Here is a 15,194-nt window from a genome sequence, read left to right as displayed (position 1 = left end):
TGTTTTTTCCCAAATACTTTACACATGCTTGATTTGGCTTGCTGCCAAGGAACCAATGGAATAGTCCCAAAAGTGTAAACGCTGCCCATTTAAGCAGAATCAAACATGCTCATCCTCATCAGCTCCCCTGAAAGTGTATTGTAGTACTTTGTACATTATACAGTGCATTCAGAAAGTATTCATACCCCTTGACATATTCCACACTTTATTGTGTTACAGCCTGAAATCAAAATGGAATAAATAGATTTTTCTCTCACCCATCTACAAACAATACCCCATAATGGCGAAGTGAAAACATGTTTTTAGAATTTTTTGCAAATGTATAGAAATGTATAGAATCGCTTTGTGGCAGCGATTACAGCTCTGAGTCTTTCTGGGTAAGTCTCTAAAAGCTTTCCACACGTTATTCAAGCTCTGTCAAATTGGTTGTTGATCAGTACTAGACAACCATTTTCAGGTCGCCATAGATTTTCAAGCAGATTTAAATCAAAACTGTAACTCGGCCACTCAGCAACTCCAGTGTATATTTAGCCTTGTGTTTTAGGTTATTGTTCTGCTGAAAGGTGAATTAATCTTCCTGTGTCTGGTGGAAAGCAGACAGAACCAGGTTTTCCTCAAGGATTTTGGCTTTGCTTAGCTCCATTCCGTAAATCTTTTTTATCCTGAAAAACTCCCCAGTCCTTAACAATTACAAGCATACCCATAACATGATGCAGCCACCACTATGCTTGAAAATGTGGAGAGTGGTACTCAGTAATGTGTTGTATTGGATTTGTATTCAGGAAGAAACATTTAATTGCTTTGATACATTTTTTACAGTATTACTTTAGTGCCTTATTGAAATCAGGATGCATGTTTTATTCTGTACAAGCGTTCTTCTTTTCACGCTATCAGTTAGGTTAGTATTGTGGAGTAACTACAATGTTGTTGATCCATCCTCAGTTTTCTCCTATCACAGCCATTAAACTCTGTAACTGTTTTAAAGTTTCCATGGTGAAATCCCTGAGCGGTTTCCCTCCTCCCCGTCAACTGAGTTAGGAAGGACGCCTGTATCTTTGTAGCGACTGAGTGTATTGATATACCATCCACAGTATAATTAATAACTTCACCATGCTCAAAGGGTTATTCAATGTCTGCTTTTTTATTTTTACCGATCTACCAATATGTGCCCTTTGCGAGGCATTGGAAAATCTCCATGGTCTTTGTGGTTGAATTTGTGTTTAAAATTCAGTGCTCGACTGAGGGACCTTGAAGATAATTGTATGTGTGGGGTACATAGATGAGGTAGTCATTCAAAAATCATGTTAAACACTGTTTTGCACACAGAGTGAGTCCATGCAACTGATTATGTGAGTTGTTAAGCAGATTTTTTAGCGTTGCCATAACAAAGGGGTTGAATACTTATTGACTGAAGACATTTCAGCTTTCATTAATTAATTTGTCAAAATTTCAAAAAAACATAATTACACTTTGACATTATGGTGTTATAGTGTGTGTATGTAACCGATGTGAAATGGCTAGCTAGTTAGTGGGGTGCGCGCTAATAGTGTTTCAATCGGTGACATCACTCGCTCTGAGACCTTGAAGTAGTTGTTCCCCTTGCTATGCAAGGGCCGCGGATTTTGTGGAGCGATGGGTAACGATGCTTCGAGGGTGGCTGTTGTCGATGTGTGCAGAGGGTCCTTGGTTAGAGCCCAGGTAGGGGTGAGGAGAGGGATGGAAGCTATACTGTTACATGTAGGCCAGTGAAAAAAAAATCTACATTTAATTCATTTTTATTTCCGGCTTTAACAAAGTATTCAAAGTCGAGTTCTGCAGTGGGGTCACCAAAATTAAAATTAAAATAACAGTTAAGAGTACAGATTATTGTATGGGACAAGATACAAACGTTTTTAAGAAAGATACAATTTGATTGAGTTAATGTATTTATTGGTTTCTTTTCATTTTGATAAGAGATGAAAATGCAATGAATTGAAGGTTATTTGTTGATGTAAAAATCTAAATGTAATTATTTTATTAAGATTGTGTCATTCAATTTTGGGCGGGGTGGGGTCGCAAGAAATTGTTGTGGGGGAAAAAATGGGGTCCCCTCTGAGTTTGAATACCACTGCTGTAACACAACAAAATGTGGAAAAAGTCAAGTGAATACTATACTTGGTGAAGGCAGTGTTCCTCTCCTCCTCAGCTGTCTTACCCCGTCTGCATCGAAAGCAGCTCCGAAACCAATGTCTCCGCCCTTCATGGCATCAACCAATGGGGCTGCGTATGTGAGGTTGGGCTCTGGAGGCCGGCCCCCAAAGTCCTCCATGGGGACACAGTTGACAGCAGCGTTGGCAGGAGCCCCCAGCTCATCACACATGATACGGCGCACGTAGAGACCCATCACTGACAATAGAGTACAATATAATAGAAAACAATACAATGGAATATAATACAATACAGCACAATACAATAGAACACAATACAATATAATCACTGGTAAGCACCTGATACAATACTGTAACTACTTTGGTCTTCATTAGTATTGTCCTACCTCCGTTCATGGCGTCTATGCGTATCTTCAGCTGTTCAGGTCCTGTCAGAAGGCTCTTGATGGCGTTGAAGTCAAAGATGGTTCTCAGCAGGTTGAGGTACAACTCCACTGAGTCCACTATCTCAACTAACAACACATAGAAGAGGAGGGCAGTGGCTCAGAGTCTAGTCTGTATCTGTCTATCCATCCAATAGCATGTACTTGTATGCAAGAACAGAGTGTATGTGTGGTGAGACTGTGTATGCCTGGCGTGTGAGTGTGTGAATGTACAGTGCATTCGGAAAGTATTCAGACCCCTTCACTTCTTCGTCATTTGTTACGTTACATTTTTTTTTTAAATTCCTCTCATCAATCTACATACAGTACCCCATTATGACGAAGCAAAAACTTTTTTTTATGTTTGCAAATGTATAAAAATAAATAATAATAATACCTTATTTACATAACTATTCAGACCCTTTGCTATGATACTCGAAATTGAGCACAGGTGCATCCTGATTCCATTGATCATCCTTGAGATGTTTCTACAACTTGATTGGAGTCCACCTGTGGTAAATTCAATAGACTGGACATGATTTGGAAAGGCACACATCTGTTTATATAAAGTCCCACAGTTGACAGTTCATGTCAGAGCAAAAACCAAGCCATGAGGTCAAAGGAATTGTCCGTAGAGCTCCGAGACAGGATTGTGTTGAGGGTAAAAAAAACATTTCTGCAGCATTGAAGGTCCTCAAGAACACCGTGGCCTCCATCATTCTTAAATGGAAGTGGTTTGAAACCACCAAGACTCTTCCTAGAGCTGGCCGCCCGGCCAAACTGAGCAATCAGGGAAGAAGGGCATTGGTCAGGTTGGTGACCAAGAACCCGATAGTCATTCTGACAGAGCTCCAGAGTTCCTCTGTGGAGATGAGAGAACCTTCCAGAATGTTTTGGGATGTTTTTCAGCGGCAGGGACTGGGAGACTAGTCAGGATCGAGGGGAAAGATCAACGGAGCAAAGTACAGAGAGATCCTTGATGAAAACTTGCTTCATAGTGCTCAGGACCTCAGACTGGGGGGCGAAGGTTCACATTCCAATAGGACAACGACCCTAAGCACACAGCCAAGATAACGCAGGAGTGGCTTCAGGACAAGTCTCTGAATGTCCTTGAGTGGCCCAACCAGAGCCCGGACTTGAACCCGATCAAACATCTCTGGAGAGACCTGAAAATAGCTGTGCAGCGACACTCCCCATCCAACCTTACAGAGCTTGAGAGGATCTGCAGAGAAGAATGGGAGAAACTCCCCAAACAGGTGTGCCAAGCTTGTAGCATCATACCCAAGAAGACTTGAGGCTGTAATCGCTTCCAAAGGTGTTTCAACAAAGTACTGAGTAAAGGGTCTTTTTTAATGTTTTTTTCTGTCATTATGGGGTATAGTGTGTAGATTGATGAGGGGAAAAAACGATTTAATACATTTTTGGTTAAGGAAGTAACGTAACAAAATGTGGAAAAAGTTAAGGGGTCTGAATACTTTTCGAATGCACTGTATATGTGTTTGCAGTGTGTCTGTGTCTACTCTGTGTGTGTGTCTGCTCTGTGTATGCTGCTCTGTGTAGGGGCGTAGGAGCCCCCCCCCCCCCCCCCCCCCCAATGTTAGAAGCAGGTAACATGCCCCCCCCCCCACACACATACACCTGAACCATGCCCCACACACACCTGAAGCATGCCCCCCCCCACACACACACAATTATTCATATTAAAAACATCGGAACTCTCAGCTTACTGAGTTACAAAGGTAGAATACACAAGGTGCAATTTCAGAATGTGGTTGTGCATCAGCAGTTCTTATCTTGTTATGTCAGTCACTGAGAGTCACTCAATTAGCCATGTCAGCTCAAAAAAAATGCATGTCTAGCCAGCTATCTAAACTTGTAGTAATTATGGTCGAATTACCGACCGGGGGGCCCCCATTGATTTTGTTAGTCACTCTCACTCAGATATTATATTAAAAACTGAAAACATTTCTCTCCAGGAAATTGCAAGAGATTTGTCTCATGGGGCGGAGTAGAAATAACCACCAACTAAATTTCATTTAGGGCCCCCAAACGCTAGGGGCGACTCTGACTGCATGTGTGGGTATGGATGTGTGTAATCAGACCTGATAGCCACTGCAGCCCCTCGTGATGAGTTCTGATTTTTTGTGGCCCCGACCCCCATCAAAGTTGCCCATCCTTGGTCTACAGCAGGGGCATTCAACTCTTACCCTACGAACCTGCTGGTTTTCTGTTCTTCCTGATAATTAATTACACCCAGGTCTAAATACAATACAATTTGTGTCCCAGGTCTAAATCTGTCCCTGATTAGAGGGGAACAATGAAAAAAAAGGATTGGAACTGGCTTCGCGGTCCAGAGTTGAGTCTGAGGGGTCTTGGGCAGCGTTTCCCAAACTCGGTTCTAGGGAACCCAAGGGTTGCACGTTTTAGTTTTTGCCCTAACACTACACAGCGTATTCAAATTACCAAAGCTTGTTGATTAGTTGATTATTTGAATCAGCTGGGTAGTGCTAGGGCAAAAGCCAAAACGTACACTCTTTGGGGTCGCATGGGCCGAGTTAGGGAAACCCTGGTCTAGAGGGTGTATTGGATGTGTTAACTTAATTCAGGAGTGAGGCAACGATGATGATACCCACAGACAGACAGATAGGCAGAGAGGGAGAGCAGGTAAGATAGTGAGAAGGGCCACTCCAAGCTCATAGAGTTCATAGACTGATCTGTCATAGTGTGAATCAATCGGAATGATCATATATGGTCTCTGATGAAACGATAGCAGCTTAAGTCTAGAGGGTGTATTGCATGTGTTAACTTCATGCATGAGAGAGGCAGCCATGATGATATAAAAAAAATATATATATATATATATATAATTTTGCCGAGTGGAGATTCATTAATTTCAGTTTGACCTTTCATGCATACCTTTTTTATTTATTAAAAAGGTTTTAACACAGTATAATAACTGTATTATAAGTTGACAATATCACAATAAGTTTCAACCCATACTGTATGTAAAGCAGCAGTTGTAACAACCCATACTGTATGTAGAGCAGCAGTTGTAACAACCCATACTGTATGTAGAGCAGCAGTTGTAACAACCCATAATGTATGTAGAGCAGCAGTTGTAACAACCTGACATAGTGGAAGACAGAAAAATACTAGGAAATGAATCATACAGTAGCAGAGAAAGAGTACAAAATGGTTGTGTAATTGAATATATGCACATTAACGGTCACACTGGTATTCAGTACAGTACGAATGGCCACGGCCCTCAAGACTGACTGGACTGTATCAGAGTAAATGCCCCTCTACAAGGGCCCCCTTAGCCTTGTACATTTGACCATTTGTAAGTTCATATTTTTCTGTATCCTTTTTTCAAGTCACTAGAAATTAGCATTTAAAACCAATTTTTTCAACAACAAAAAATCCCACGTAGCAAAATAGTTCCCCCCCAATGTCATTGTCGCTTCAACGCCCCTGGCTCTGTGTGTGTCTGGTCTGTGTGTGTCTAGCCCGTGTGTGTCTGGTCTGTGTGTGTCTGGTCTGTGTGTGTCTAGCCCGTGTGTAAGTCCTGTACCTCTGAAGGGTTTGAACTTGTTCTCCAGGTCAAAGTCGTGGCGTCCCAGCCTGGCCAGGTCAATGCGGAGGTCAGGACATATGGCATACTCCTCCAGGGTCCTACTCACCTGGGCAATCTTCTCCATCACCGTGTCCGGAGACGGGCCTATGGGGGGGTGGGACGGTTACCATGGACACTAATGTTTGCACATTATGTGACCTGTTCCTGGTCTATGGTTGTTGTTATACAGTGGCTTGCAAAAGTATTCACCCCCCTTGGCATTTTTCCTATTTTGTTGCCTTACAACCTGGAATTAAAATAGATTTTGGGGGGGTTTGTATCATTTGATTTACACAACATGCCTACCACTTTGAAGATACAATTTTTATTTATTTATTGTGAAACAAACAAGAAATAAGACCAAAAAAATGAAAACTTGAGCGTGCATCACTATTCACCCCCCCAAAGTCAATACTTCGTAGAGCCACCTTTTGCAGCAATTACAGCTGCAACCCCCTCCTTTCCCCTGTAACTATTCCCCAGGTCGTTGCTGTAAATGAGAATTTGTACTCAGTCAACTTACCTGGTAAAATAACGGATAAATAAAAAAATAAATGTATTTTGGGGTATGTCTCTATAAGCTTGGCACATCTAGCCATTAAAATTTTTGCCCATTCTTCAAGGCAAACCTGCTCCAGTTCCTTCAAGTTGTATGGGTTCTGCTGGTGTACAGCAATCTTTAAGTCATACCACAAATTCTCAATTGGATTGAGGTCTGGGCTTTGACTAGGCCATTCCAAGACATTTAAATATTCCCTCTTAAACCACTCAAGTGTTGCTTTAGCAGTATGCTTAGGGTCATTGTCCTGCTGGAAGGTGAACCTCTGACCCAGTCTCAAATCTCTGGAAGACTGAAACAGGTTTCCCTCAAGAATTTCTCTGTATTTAGCACCATCCATCATTCCTTCAATTCTGACCAGTTTCCCAGTCCCTGCCGATGAAAAACTTCCCCACAGCATGATGCTGCCACCACCATGCTTCACTGTGGGGATGGTGTTCTCTGAGTAATGAGATGTGTTGGGTTTCTGCCAGACATGGCGTTTTCCTTGATGGCCAAAAAGCAAAATATTTGTCATATCTGACCAGAGTACCTTCTTCCATATGTTTGGGGAGTCTCCCACATGCCTTTTGGCGAACAACAAACGTGTTTGCTTATTTTTTTCTTTAAGCAATGGCTTTTTTCTGGGCACTCCTCTATAAAGCCCAGCTCTGTGGAGTGTACGACTTAAAGTGGTCCTATGGACAGATACTCCATTCTCCGCTGTGGAGCAGTGCAACTCCTTCAGGGTTATCTTTGGTCTCTTTGTTGCCTCTCTGATTAATGTCCTCCTTGCCTGGTCCGTGAGTTTTGGTGGGCAGCCCTCTCTTGGCAGGTTTGTTGTGATGCCATATTCTTTCAATTTTATTATTATGGATTTAATGGTGCTCAGTGGGATGTTCAAAGTTTCTGATATTTTTTATAACCCAACCCTGATCTGTACTTCTCTACAACTTTGTACTTGACCTGTTTGGAGAGCTCCTTGGCCTTCATGGTGCCGCTTGCTTGGTGGTGCCCCTTGCTTAGTGGTGTTGCAGACTGGGGACTTTCAGAACAGCTGTACTGTATGTATGTCTAAGTCTCTGAACAAATTGTGTGTGTGTGTGTGTGTGTGTGTGTGTGTGTGTGTGTGTGTGTGTGTGTGTGTGTGTGTGTGTGTGTGTGTGTGTGTGTGTGTGTGTGTGTGTGTGTGTGTGTGTGTGTGTGTGTGTGTGTGTGTGTGTGTGTGTGTGTGTGTGTGTGTGTGTGTGTGTGAGAGAGAGAGAGAGACTACATGCCAAATCTGATAAGCATCTTATTGACTACAATACAGTCAGGTTTTACGGAGCACCAATTGTTGAGACTTGGTGTAATTGGGCCAGATGCTATGAGGAAACATTAGATTAGTGTGTGAGCGGACTTAATCCATAATCAACCATGTTGGCTATCTCATTACCCAGTGATATACCCGACCCTCAATCAAGATAAAGCGACAACTTGAAAATAGAGATGACATTAGCGCCCTTACTGTCATTTTCTCTGTAAATGATTTGAAACCCTAGAAGGCCAGTATCCCGGAGTCGCCTCTTCACTGTTGACGTTGAGACTGGTGTTTTGTGGGTACTATTTCATGAAGCTGCCAGTTGAGGATTTGTGAGGCGTCTGTTTCTCAAACTAGACACTCTAATGTACTTGTCCTCTTGCTCAGTTGTGCACCGGGGCCTCCCGCTCCTCTTTCTATTCTGTTTAGAGCCAGTTTGCGCTGTTCTGTGAAGGGAGTAGTACACAGCGTTGTACCAGATCATCAGTTTCTTGGCAATTTCTCGCATGAAATAGCCTTCATTTCTCAGAACAAGAATAGACTGACGAGTTTCAGAAGAAAGTTCTTTGTTTCTGGCCATTTTGAGCCTGTAATCGAACCCACAAATGCTGATTCTCCAGATACTCAACTAGTCTAAAGAAGGCCAGTTGTAATGCTTCTTTAATCAAAACAACAGTTTTCAGCTGTGCTAACATAATTGCAAAAGGGTTTTCTTATGATCAATTAGCCTTTTAAAATTATAAACTTGGATTAGCTAACACAACGTGCCATTGGAACACAGGAGTGATGGTTGCTGATAATGGGCTCTGTACGCCTATGTAGATATTCCATTAAAAATCATCCGTTTCTAGCTACAATAGTAATTTACAACATTAACAATGTCTACGCTGTATTTCTGATCAATTTGATGTTTTTTTAATAGACAAAAAATTTGCTTTTCTTTCAAAAACAAGGACATTTCTAAGTGACCTCAAACTCTTGGACGGTAGCGTATACTGAGATCACATGACACTTAAATAAAGTCCACCTGTGTGCAATCTAACTAATTATGTGACTTCTGAGGTAATTGGTTGCACCAGATCTTATTTAGGAGCTTCATAGCAAAGGGGGTGAAAACATATGCAAGCACCACTTTCCATTTATTATCATTTTTAAAAAATTTAACCAAGTTATTTTTTCATTTCACTTCACCAATTTGGACTATTTTGTGTATGTCTGTTACATGAAATCCCCCCCCAAAAAAATCCATTTAAATTACAGGTTGTAATGCAACAAAATAGGAAAAACGCCAAGGGGGATGAATACTTTTGCAAGGCACTGTACATGTTTAAGAACAGTGAAGCCTATGGTGGCATTTTAATGCACAACTGTTATTCATAGGAAGTTAAATAAAAAAATCCTCTAGATTGAGAAGTCATATTACTGAGAAGTCATCATCTTCTATGTACCATGTGAGGATTGTAAGACGCTACTGGAGTCATGTAGACATTGACAAAGTGAACATTGTGTAGAATTCTTTTGAGAGCCACAGTCTGTGGGCTCTGAAAGATAACTACTGTTGCGTGAGACATGAGGGATGAGGAGAGCAAGACCACTTTGCTCTATTTATACTACTGGAAGATGACTGAGATTCCACAGTAAAGCCCTGGGGACTCGGAAGGCCTGTCCATGATGGAGCTTCAGGAATATGTGAGTATTCCTTGTTAAGAGAATACACGGATAATTGCTAGGGCTGTGAGTGGGCTATGGTGCCAACTCTCTTAACTCAGTCAATAAATCACCAATATTGTATTCATATAGCACTTTTAACAAACACATTTATAATAAAGAGCCCACTAATAACCTGGGCATAAAGCCAAGAAGAGCAAGCACAAGTATCAGAAAACTTCTTATGTAGGAGGACATCCATCAATCCTTTAACTGACTGACAGATTGACAGGCTGGCAGGTTGACAGCAATCAGTCAAATAAGCAGCTCACCTCCATTGGCCACGTTGAATTTGACCCCAAAGTCTCCCCCGGGGCCTCCTGGATTGTGACTGGCTGTCAGGATGATTCCACCAATGGCCTTGATCTTCCTGATGATGCAGGACACAGCAGGGGTGGAGAGGAGGCCGTTGTGTCCAATCACCAGCCGACCAATCTGAAAGAAACAGACAGAGGGAGAGTTTGAGGAACTTCAGCTGACTGAATCTCATTCTGGGACCTATGTTCGTATTGAAGTAATTAATCGTATCATACATTAATCAAGACTAAGGCATGTACAAACATCGCAACTCAAGAATGAAAAGGCCTATTATTGTAGACTAGCTCAGTGTAGCTTACAGAATGATTTAATTCGCATTTCTTTATTGTAATGAGCTTCATGTCATGCATTTAGTCAAGAGATGTTTTCTAGAACTGGTCATGTGGCTTATGTCATGACGCTCAGGGCTTCATCTTTCCAGACCAGATGCGTCCAGAATTTGGCACGGACTGAGGTTCCAGACGTTCTATCAGGCTTGGACTAGGCTACATTCCAGACAGTCGTCATGGGCGTCTACATCCATTTATTGAAGTCGCGCGAACACTCTCGCGTGTTCTGTCCCTAGGCTATAGCATCTCAACTATTCTAAATAAAAGTGTCCTCATTCATGTGGAATTCATTATTATGACGTCGGCGCATCTCCTCACTTTCAGGATTTCGAGAGAGAGAGATACTCTTGGCTCTATTCAATCAAGCCTGGTTAACTTGTTTTTGGCATAAGAGCAAAAACATTTGTATGGTTTGAAAACAAAATAAAATCAGCTGTGTTAATGACAACATTCTCTCTCCGTAAAATAATTATATATTTGTATATTTAAACCTATCCCAGACATCGCTTTGGATCGAATAGTGCCCTTTGGGTGCGCACTTAACACCTGTCATGCACTGTCAGCGACCCGTTGTAGGTCTACACGCCTATCATCATTCCATACTCTGCCCCCAGAATTTCACAAATATTCTTTCAATGTCTTCCCAGCGCTTATCTCCTGTGAGTTTGGCTCGTGGCCACTAAACTGGGTATCCCCCAAGCTTCGAACGAAGCAGGGAGGAATGTAGCTGAGTGGCGCGTGGGCAGCAGGGGACGAGGGATTGAACAGCCGATAAGGCAGGAGACATTAAGCTGGGCAAGCAGAAAAATAGACCCATCTCAAAACAAATACATTCCCCTCAGTTTTTCCTTTAGGTATTTCACCAAGCTTGTTGTCGCATAGATCTGAGAATAGACTCCTGTCCTTTCCAAGCGCTCTGCGCAATTGGTTAAAAGGCTCCGCCACTCACGCAGGTCCGCGCACGCACGCACACACACACACAAACACTGGGAGAGGCAGGGAGGAATGTAGCTTTAGGTTGTAACATAGCCTGCCTATCTATATGCACGTACGCCTATCGCCATAAATCTGAGTGTTGTTAAAACTAGGCCACTGGATTGACTTATCGTTTCAGAGGCGCATAAACAGAGCAGGCGTTGCTAGGTAAACTAGTGTACAGCATTCCCTTGTATGCACTTGACTAGAGTTTCCGCTGTATAAACCATAGTTTATTTATTTAACTAACATTTATTTAACTATGTATAAACCATAGTTTATACGACCCATGGGCATATGGAGGATTAACAATCAAATACCATGTTTTATTATGCTATTTCTGTGCTTCGTTTATCATGATCATGATCATCATCATCATTATCATCATCACGAACCCTGAACCATTCCAAACTTTCTGACATGACATTCTTGTCTTACCCCGTTGGCAGCAGCCATCTGAACTATAATCTCGGTGGCTGCTCGGCTGAAGTAGCGTCCGTCGCTGCCCACCACCATCGTGCATCCCTGGCGGTCTCTCAGGTCGATGGACGACAGTACACTTTGGATGTAGTTCTGCAGGTAGTTCTTCTTGCCCTCGAACACAGCCGTCTTCCGCCGCAGCCCGTTGGTACCGGGCCGCTGGTCATCAAACGGGCTCGTCTGGACCGTTACCACGGGAATGGGGTTCGTCTCCATCCTCCGCACAAGAACCCACCGGGAGTGGCGGGTCGACTGGCTATTCCGGGGATGACTCACTGTCGGCTGGATAGAGGTGGAGAGTCAAACATATGTAGGAGACAGACTGTGTTAGGGAGGTGAGAGGTTCAGTGATGTTCGCTCTAGCCCTCCAGAAGTAGCACTTTCGAGGGAGGTGGGGTATGCGCTTACGCAATGACAGCACACCAGCGCTTTCCAGAGGGATGGCTATTAAGATGATAAATCCCCGTCAACAAATTCCTTGGCTTGTAAACTCGGTTTGAGATATATGCTAGTTATAGGCCTGCTGTCGGTTTTAAACACATGCCACAGAAAACTTGCAGCGAGAGCTTTGGATAGGCGAATGAAATATTAAGCCAAGTCTTCTCTTCCGCCTGACAACTCCCTATTTTCCAAATAAGCCCGACTCTCCACAAGGACATGCGCCTGCCAAAATCAGGGAGGGCCAAAAGCCCCTACAATCAGCTGCGCCTCTGGACAAAAATAGCCCGGTGGAGTACGGGGAGAATTGTGTCGGGCTGGGGCTGTAACCGGACAAGGCAAAGCACTGTCAGTGTCAGTGTGCGAGCATTAAGCAGTTAACGGTCAAAGACATGCGGAAAAGTGACGAGGCAGGACCTGAGGGCGCACTGTTGGCCATGGGCAAAGCAATGCGTCAAGCAGACCTCCCCTGTCCCACATATTAGGCAATATAGTACATGGTAAAGTAAAACAGACTAGTTGGTTTTAATATGATACTTTAAGCGAATGGACTAGAATGATAACATGAAATCCACTCCCTTTTCAAGATAACTAAACTGTGACAAAAAATGGAGTGCGTCTTTTTTAATGGCAGCTCTCTCTATCTCTCTCGCTCTCTTTGTACTATAATGCATAAAAGCTAGCATCAGAAGAGCAAGATGCGTTATGGGTGGCCAGAGAGAAGCATATGGGCTGGTTCACTGATGCATAATTTAGTGGACAGCGCAACCAGGAGCAAAATCAAGGAAAGACATTTTTGTAAAACGTGCTTTGCAAAATTGTAGGCCTATTGGTCCTATAAAAGTAGTTGTCTGTATTGAAATGCATTAAACCTGGGCCACACGGTGGCAGCATTGAACTGGCTTACAGCTGGATGCAGACGTTCTCAAGTTTTCATTCGATTTTGAAGGAAATTAAGATGGAATCAATTGTATTTTAATGGGTATTTAATGTGTTTAAAAGCGATTCAATTAAATATTACAATAATGATTTGCAATAAAACAAAACAGGGCATGAAATTCGCACTGATGAGACTGATCTCTTTTAGTGACAAACAAGAGTTGTTTCGCCAATTACAGGACAAACAACATTTATATGAGCCTACGCTTACAATAATTCACAATAACAAGATCTTAAGTAGATCATATACTGTAATTTACTGTTCCCGATGCCTATTTTGCCTTTTTGCGAAGTAATTCTGTGCAATATATTATAGTCCTGCTAATTTAGACCTGGTTTTCCAGAAATTTAAATTGAAAACCTTTAGGTGCAATCATTTCCTCAGGTTATTTTGTACTAATAGATGGCATCTTTAGCAGTCAATTTCTAAGTGTAATAAAATGTGGGGAAGGAAATAAGTTGGCCTAAGCATAATCAAACACCGCAACAACAAAAAAACTGACGGTACGGTCAAACTATTTTTATTGTTTCATTTCAATGACGAAAATCAAAATACAATGGATTTTTAAAACATTTGGCAAAAGTGGTTCCACTTTCACATTGACACCATATTTTAACAAATATATTACCAGTCTACATATGTACATTAACTTCATTTGACATACTGTATTCAACATTGAATGAACATAAACAATATGCAGTTTAATTAAATCATTTCTTTGAGAAACGCGTAAACGTGCCTCCATTGGATCATTTTATCACTTGTATACAAACACAGGGGTTTCTTTGGTTAAAGCTGTAACAAACAAACACTTCAACAACTACGGTAAGGCGTTTGGACATTCTCTGTTATTGAAGGAACAGCGCTCAACATTGCATTTGGGCAGAATGGAGTCATTGGAGCTGGAATCAGGCTCGGGAACCAAACAAGCAGGGCCCGTGAGAAGACGAACAGAGTTCTGTGGATTTGAGTCATGTGATACATAAGGAAAGGTTCTAGTCATAATGCTGTCAATACTGAATGAACACTTCGTATGTGTGTCGCTCGCAGCCTTCTGTACTGCGGGAGTTGCTGCGCAAAGTTGCTTTCTGAAGTCCATGGGGGCAACTACCTTACAGCTGCTGCTTAGACTCGGGTATGGTAGATAGGAGGAAGGTAGCATCACGAGCCCGTCCTGAACCGGCATATACCAGAGAGGGGCAGCCGGTACGCTCACTTGGCTTTGGACGCAGTAAGGCCGGTAACAGCTAAAGTTTGGGTAAAACATGAGTCCATCTTTCATATACTCCGGCTGGTTTCTCTTAAACCTCTTCCTGCGCCGGAGAAAGCTGCCGTTGTCAAACATGTCCTCAGATGCGGGGTCCAGAGACCAGTAGTTGCCTTTTCCTGCGTTTCCAGGCTCTCTCGGAATCTTGATAAAGCAGTCGTTGAGTGACAGGTTGTGCCTGATGGAGTTCTGCCACGCCGGAAACTTCTCCCGGTAGTAGGGGAACTTGTTGCTGATGAAGTCGCAGATGCCACTCAGCGTCAGTTTCTTCAGAGGACACTGTAAGATTGCCATGGTGATGAGAGCGATGTAGGAATACGGGGGTTTTACAGAACCGTGAGGTCTTCCCAATGAAGGTGTGTCTGCACAGAAACTATTCTCGCTCTCCCCAGATGAGTCGAACTCAGAGCAGTCCAGTTCGACGCTGGACTCGGCGGATGAGCTAGGCTCCCTGGTGTTGTCCGTCCGGTAGAGAAGATGCCGGTCAAGGAGAGGCTCGTCCTCTCCCGCTATGTATACTTCATCCTCGTCCAGTGGCAAGCCAGTCTGCTGGGACGTTTCATACTCCTTGGAGAGGGTCATGGCTCAGACCACAACGTCCACACACGCGTAAAAGCGAAACTCTTACCACCGTATCATTAATTCTTAACATGCGTAAAAGCGTCTTCTCTGACTTTCTCGGCTCCTCCGGTCCCTGTGGTCCTGGTCAGCCTGTTTATG

At 42.8% G+C, this 15,194-nt stretch overlaps 2 protein-coding genes across 2 annotated transcripts in view; both read right to left on the bottom strand.

Annotated features, from left to right (window-relative positions):
• The window catches only part of pgm5 (phosphoglucomutase 5), a 36,687-nt gene extending 24,191 nt beyond the window's left edge, over nt 1-12,496 (bottom strand). The window contains exons 1-5 of the mRNA XM_070446836.1: nt 11,788-12,496; nt 10,000-10,162; nt 6,141-6,287; nt 2,534-2,659; nt 2,195-2,385 (exon numbers count right to left, since the gene is read on the bottom strand). Coding sequence (XP_070302937.1) covers nt 2,195-2,385; nt 2,534-2,659; nt 6,141-6,287; nt 10,000-10,162; nt 11,788-12,045 — 885 coding nt within the window. The 5' untranslated portion in view covers nt 12,046-12,496. The remainder of the gene's footprint in view (nt 1-2,194; nt 2,386-2,533; nt 2,660-6,140; nt 6,288-9,999; nt 10,163-11,787) is intronic.
• Nucleotides 12,497-13,719: 1,223 nt separating this feature from the next.
• Nucleotides 13,720-15,194, bottom strand: foxd5 (forkhead box D5). The gene has a single exon (XM_024002618.3). The coding sequence runs from the start codon at nt 15,054-15,056 to the stop codon at nt 14,028-14,030; it is 1,029 nt and encodes a 342-aa protein (XP_023858386.1). The 5' UTR covers nt 15,057-15,194; the 3' UTR covers nt 13,720-14,027.

The sequence above is a fragment of the Salvelinus sp. IW2-2015 genome, linkage group LG15 (assembly GCF_002910315.2).
Source record: "Salvelinus sp. IW2-2015 linkage group LG15, ASM291031v2, whole genome shotgun sequence".
NCBI lineage: Eukaryota > Metazoa > Chordata > Actinopteri > Salmoniformes > Salmonidae > Salvelinus > Salvelinus sp. IW2-2015.
This window is presented reverse-complemented; position numbering and strand designations above follow the sequence as displayed.

Excerpts from the sequence above, each read along its gene's own strand:
- foxd5 (XM_024002618.3), bottom strand. The coding sequence starts at position 15,056 with ATGACCCTCTCCAAGGAGTATGAAACGTCCCAGCAGACTGGCTTGCCA.